Source organism: Larimichthys crocea, chromosome VI (assembly GCF_000972845.2).
Source record: "Larimichthys crocea isolate SSNF chromosome VI, L_crocea_2.0, whole genome shotgun sequence".
In the NCBI taxonomy this organism is placed as follows: domain Eukaryota; kingdom Metazoa; phylum Chordata; class Actinopteri; family Sciaenidae; genus Larimichthys; species Larimichthys crocea.
The window spans coordinates 21939250-21945281 of NC_040016.1; the positions used below are offsets into that span (position 1 = coordinate 21939250).

The 6032-nt window shown below is 41.1% G+C and overlaps 1 protein-coding gene across 2 annotated transcripts; it reads left to right on the forward strand.

Moving 5' to 3' along the window:
- The first annotated feature begins 861 nt into the window (after positions 1-861).
- LOC104933697 (uncharacterized protein C20orf85) lies at positions 862-3984 on the forward strand. Of its 2 annotated transcripts, none has more exons than XM_027279659.1 (3): positions 862-954; positions 2454-2535; positions 3865-3984. In XM_027279659.1, the coding sequence occupies exons 1-3, from the start codon at positions 896-898 to the stop codon at positions 3967-3969; spliced, it is 246 nt and encodes an 81-aa protein (XP_027135460.1). In that variant the 5' UTR covers positions 862-895; the 3' UTR covers positions 3970-3984. The 2 variants fall into 2 exon arrangements, with proteins under 2 accessions (XP_027135460.1, XP_027135458.1); XM_027279657.1 differs by having other exon boundaries at positions 916-1138.
- The last annotated feature ends 2048 nt before the right edge of the window (positions 3985-6032 follow it).

Consider the following 6032-nt stretch of genomic DNA (forward strand, 5'->3'; position numbering starts at 1 on the left):
GTAACCTCTTGCAGTTAACCCCCCTGCCTCTCACTCTCTCTCTCACTCTCTCTCACCCCCCGCTGTGGTCTCCCAAAAAACTGAGGGTTTGGGCCCTCTGCCCAGAGCAGTAGCATACACCAACTAAATTGCCTTCCCTTCTCCTCCTCCTACTCCTACTCCTCCTCCCTCCTCACTCGTCACCCTCTGTCACCTTTTCTATCATCACTCTCTCTTTCTTTAGTTCACCGGGTGGTGCTTTTCACATGTCGACCTTGGTGGGACACTGGTGTGTCTTACACTTTCACAACTTAAAGTCACATCTCAATCTAAGTAATAAAAAACGTCAGGCTAGTCATTTAGGATGAGGAACTTGTTTTGTTACACAATGTATACTGGCCACAGTTTACATTAACTATTGTACAACCACAACTACTACTCTTGTGTTTTTAAAAAGGGTTTAACAATTAGAAATGAAACTGACATGGAACAACATGAAACGACATGGCTGCACAGGGACACTACGGACCAGAACATCTCTGTCGATGGCTTCCACACTGTCCGGGCCGACCGGGATTGTACCAAGAGCGGTAAACAGAAAGGTGAGAGGTTTGCCGTTCCAGCTAACAGCAGATGGTGTAATCCTGGCCACATCACAACCAAAGAACAGCTCTGTAGCCTGGATGTTGACCTGCTAGCCGTTGGACTCCGACCATACTATCTGCTGAGAGAGATCCTGCATGTCAGCATCGTGTCCTGTTGTTGTTTTTGTTTGTTTGTATACTGGAGTATTGTAACAAAAATAATCCCCCCTGGGATTATTAAAGTATTTCTGATTCTGATTAACGCTAACATGACGTCACGACGGCTTTTCAGCGACCTGCGGGTGACGTCACGGACACGCCGTCCATATTTGATGCTGTCTATGCTGCTCGGCCTTCCAGGGAACTCCGTCTCCATGGCGACGGTAAACAGGTCCGTCAGTGCGACTTACACACAGGTGACACACGAAACCACACGCTCATATCATATGAACATTTTACACACACTCTGATAACACACACACACACACACACACACACACACACTGGACAGGACAGATGGCGGATTCACAGCGAACATCTGAACCCATCAACTCAGTGCATCAAGATGAACTCTGGTAAAAAAAAAAATCTGCTTCTTCATGTTTTCATTGCTGTGTATGAAAGAGGTTAAAAGATAATGTGAGTACCAGTGAGCGATCATCTCCATGTTGATGTCTAGTCACATCTTTTTCATGTGTGTCTGATCATCTGTGACAGAGGGGCCGAATAATAATAATAATAATAATCATACTACTGTATAATCATTATCACTAACACATGCACAGCCCCATTTTTATCTCACTGAATTGTTTGCTTTGTGCTCATTATGTCTTTACACTTACGGTTATATGTGCATCTTAATATAATGCTACACCAATGTGTGTATACAGCACTGTTATTTCTGTGAAATGATCCAACAGACAAGGTGTATAGTATTTTGTATTTATAGTATATCTTCATTTTTCTATGTTAATGTTGTTAGCTTTTTTCACTCTCATTTCATGCTTTGTCTGTTTGTTCATTTTCCTTTCCTCGTAATGTTCATGTGAAGAGTTTTGAGTTGTTTTCGTGTAGCAGGAGTGCTAAAGTTTACAGTCATACACTCATGCATGTTATTTCCTCTGAGTTTTTTATGTCAATATATTTATTTATGTCAAAATAACAAATGCTGTTATCCCAGAATAATTTTCTCAAGGACGCAAGACAATGAAACTTTGTTTTCCCGAGAAAACGGCATAATTAATTCAAGATCTCGAGAAAATAATTGCAGGAAATAATAATTCAGAGTTGCAGGAGAACGTCGCAACTGCAGTGTTTTAATATATTAGACTCTCCTTCTGTTTTCTCGAAATCACAATTTAATTATGTTGTCATCTCGGGAAAAATGAAGTTTCATTCTGTTGAGATCTCGAGGAAATTATCCCGGTGTCTCAGGATAACATTTGTTATTTCAAGACAATTACAGTTGACAATTAAAGTTGATTTCATTTGATTTCTTGAGAGCTGTCTCATGAAAACAAATGAAATCAACTCGTTTTCACGAGAAAACGGAGGAAACAAAGTGCATGAATGCATGACCGGTTCGAGAAAACGGAGGAAACAAAGTGCATGAATGCATGACCGGTTTGGTCTCTTGTGAAAAATTATTTATTTGGTATGGAATACTAACAGAAAAATATGTAAATACAAGGGAAAATGTGAAAAGGATCTATACATTTTGCAGCAACACATGCCGCAGATTTATTATTTTGTTCAGCAACGATAGCTCACGTGAGTGAATTTCTGCAGATTTAAATGGAGGTTAGATGATTAAAAAAATAACGAAGCAAACAGTGCTGCATGTCACATGTGATGTTATACAAAACATGAACTTATTATGTGTTTCTGTAGGAAAGCACGAGTCAACGCCGAGAGGCAGTCAGCTAGAGACTGGCCCAAAAAGTGGGGCATCCTTACCGAGGCCTACGAGGAGGTACACATGCAAACACACTGCCCTCTACTGATGAAAACAAGTCAAGTCAAGTGGGTTTTATTATTAGTCATAATGGAGACAGGACTGCATTAAAGCGCACAAGACAAATACAACAAGGGCTGCATAAAGTGAAGGTGGATGTACATAAGCTACATATGGTTATGTACAGTATGACTAGTAGACAGGTAGATACTAAGAAGAGAAAGAGAGGCGGGTTGTGATGGGTCATCTACAATGTTTCTGGCCTTGTTCAGGCATGACAAAGGGTTGGTGATCTTTTCAGCTGTCCTCACAATCCACTGTTGGGCCACAGTGCAATTACCAAACCACAGATACTCTCAATAGTCCCTCTGTCGAATGAGGTGAGAATCAGGTGGTGGCAGGTGTGATGTGTCTGGTGTTAAGGGTTCACATGGAAGCCCAAGAACTTCTCTGAATGATCTACACAGATCTCCGCTTGGGTATTGTTACGGGAATTTTTAAAAAGAAAAACCCTTGAATAAGGAAGACTGGATTCAAAGTATCAAAGTTTAAGTTGAATTTATTATTCTTGTACAAGAAGGAGCGTTTAACAGTGCAACACACAAAAGGGGTTACAGAGAAAAGGCTCCTTGAGGAGCTCTAACAGTCGGTTCTTATACAATTTTCTTAAAATGGGCTGTCTCGGACACCTCCCCACTGACAATTTCCTTTTTTGGTTTTCCGCTTAGTAATCAACATTATGTTTCTTGTCCAAAATGACACTTAACCCTTAACCTGTCTCTCTTGTCCTTGAACTATTTTTTTAAATTATCTCTCCCTGCCAGCCTCAGTAAACACAGGCCAGATAATGGAAGTGGATGAGACATGCAAAAGACAGAAGACACACACACTCTCTATAAGAGTTAAAACAACTGCACCCCAGTATAATCCTTATTTTTATAACAGGTATGATCATGTTGAGCTTGCCTGAAGTCAGCGATCTGTCCCTGTTTGTCCACATTGAGGGACAGATTGTCGGTGGTACACCAGTCAGTGAGCCGGTCCACCTCTGCGTCATTTCCATTGGTCAAATCCACCACAGTTGTATCATCAGGGAGCTTGGTGACGTGGTTTGAACAGTATGCTGCTGCACAGTCATTGGTTGACAGAGTAAAAAGCAAAAAGGGGCTGAGCACGCAGCCTTGAGGGGCTCCTGTGTTCAGCGTTGTTGTGTTTGAGGTCTTGTTCCCGATCCAGACTGCCTGAGGTCTTAACAATACCATTGAGCAAAAACACACTGATATTGTTTGAAGGCTTTCGAGAGTGAATCACACAAGAATACAGCTGTCTCTGTTAAATGTTCTTCAGTACGAGAGGGAGTCTAAGAAGCTGAACGAGGAGGCCAGAAGGAAGCTTCCCCAAGACCCAGCAGCACAACCACCGACCCCTGTAGAAGAACACATCGACGTATGATCTCTATCTATCTATCTATCTATCTATCTATCTATCTATCTATCTATCTATCTATCTATCTATCTATCTATCTATCTATCTATCTATCTATCTATCTGGACAAACTTTCACACCGCCCATGTGTCTTTCCTCCAGGTGTTACCACCCTCCCTCCATTTCCCAAGACAGTCAGGGTATGAGCGTTGGCATGTCGGTCACTCGGCCTCAGAAGTTTCGCATGGAGCATCATGGAAGCAGAGCTTGATGAGAAGCTGGGTGGGGCTCTCGAAGCTTGCATCTGACTGAAGCCACCATCCCGTGTTACCTCGGCTTCTGATGAAGTTAGAGGACGTAAATAAAGACATGAAACTTTTAGTTTTGGGGTCTTTTTTATGCATTTTGAAGGATTTATCAGTTTATTAAATATTCCGTCAACTTTGTTGCCTCTGTATGATTACAAGAGTTTTGTACTTATGTGTTAAGAACTCTTACACAACAAGTCATTTGATTGGTCAAGAGGCATTTCACGAGTGCTAAAATAGAGCACGGCTGCACTGGGACTTTCACAAATTAGGCTTAAAGGCTTAAACTTATGTTAAGGCTCTAAGAGCTGGAGGTCTTCAGGAGGTTTTTGAAGGTAGAGATCTGATTGAACTGTAGGGCATCCCGTATGAGAGCATTCAAGTATGTTGGTGCAGAACCAGAGACTACTTTGTAAGCGAGCATTAGTGAACAGGTAGCCAGTGGAGCTCGATGGAGCAGGGGGTGCCATTTTGGGTTGGCACCCGCCGTGTCCTGGATCATTTGAAATGGTTTCACTGTGCAGGCTGGGCAGCCCGTCAGGAGGAGGGCGCTACAGATCAGTCACAATTACTTTTACAGCCGCTCATGGAAGATAATAAACTACAATACACTGTGTAAATATAAATACACAAACACTGAAACACCATATAGATAGATATCGTCATAGAAGTCCTGTATATTTGAATTCAACAAAAATATAGGGGTAAAGAAATAAAAAACACAAAATGACACTTATATACAACGTCATATACATTCATGGTATATACATGCACCTACACTACCCCGGTCAAAAAGGTTTTAGAACAAACAGCCCCTTTTTTTCCATGTATTTATTCAATTCAAGTCGGCAAGCCCACATGAATTAGCTTGAAAATGGTAGCAACAAGGTAAGTAACTGGAAAAACAGCCAAGGTTAAAAACAAAAAGGTTTGGTTTGGTTAAATAATGTTACATTTCAAAATTATACAGAAAGGCCATTTTCAGGGAAGTGACAACGTGGGTTAAACACTGTACAGCTGTTCTGCAGCAATGAAGGTTGAATTCAAGCTGAAAAGCTCGGTGCTACTAATTCTACAGGTGTTCCAACTTTCTGGATACTTTATACCCCCCTCTGTCTGCATTCAAAGCAGTGTTGGAACAACCACTGTGGTACCCAGACCCTCAGGAGCGAGGTGAACATTACCATATGCAGACAGTACTGTGTTGCTACAGAAATGGCAAGAAAAAGGCAATTACAATGGACGAGAGACAGACAAGCATAACACTTAAAAATGAAGGTCTTTTCCTTAAGAGGAATTGCAAAGAAATTCAAGGTGTCATTGAATACAGTTTCTTCACCATCAAATGACTCAAGAAATGGGGGAAACTCTGACAGGAGGTGGTTGGCACACCCAAAGCCACAACTGAATCAGAGGACAAGTTTCTGAGAGTTAAGAGGCTTGCGTGTTGATATGGCGTCCCAGGACAACAGCTTCAAGCACCCGCTAATAGTGGTCGTGTCGTAAGCAAGTCTCAGTTTCAACTGTGAAGAGGAAGACTTGGAGTGCAGGTTTGACAGGACGAGTGACAGCAAAGAAAGCCATTGCTAAACGTCAGAACAACTATATGTATCACATATATGTGTTTTAATATATGTGTATACATAAAACCTATATTTATATTAGTATATATGTTTATGTATACACCATATATGTGTATTAACATATATGTGTATACACATTTATCTTATTACACATAATGTGATACATATCTATGGTATACAATATATGTATACACATATA

Bases quoted from the DNA above. Each gene is read 5' to 3' on its own strand.
- LOC104933697 (XM_027279659.1), top strand. From the start codon at position 896: ATGCTGTCTATGCTGCTCGGCCTTCCAGGGAACTCCGTCTCCATGGCG. The intron at 955-2,453 runs GTCCGTCAGTGC...GTGTTTCTGTAG, and splicing joins TCCATGGCGACGGTAAACAG to GAAAGCACGAGTCAACGCCG. The intron at 2,536-3,864 runs GTACACATGCAA...AATGTTCTTCAG, and splicing joins TTACCGAGGCCTACGAGGAG to TACGAGAGGGAGTCTAAGAA.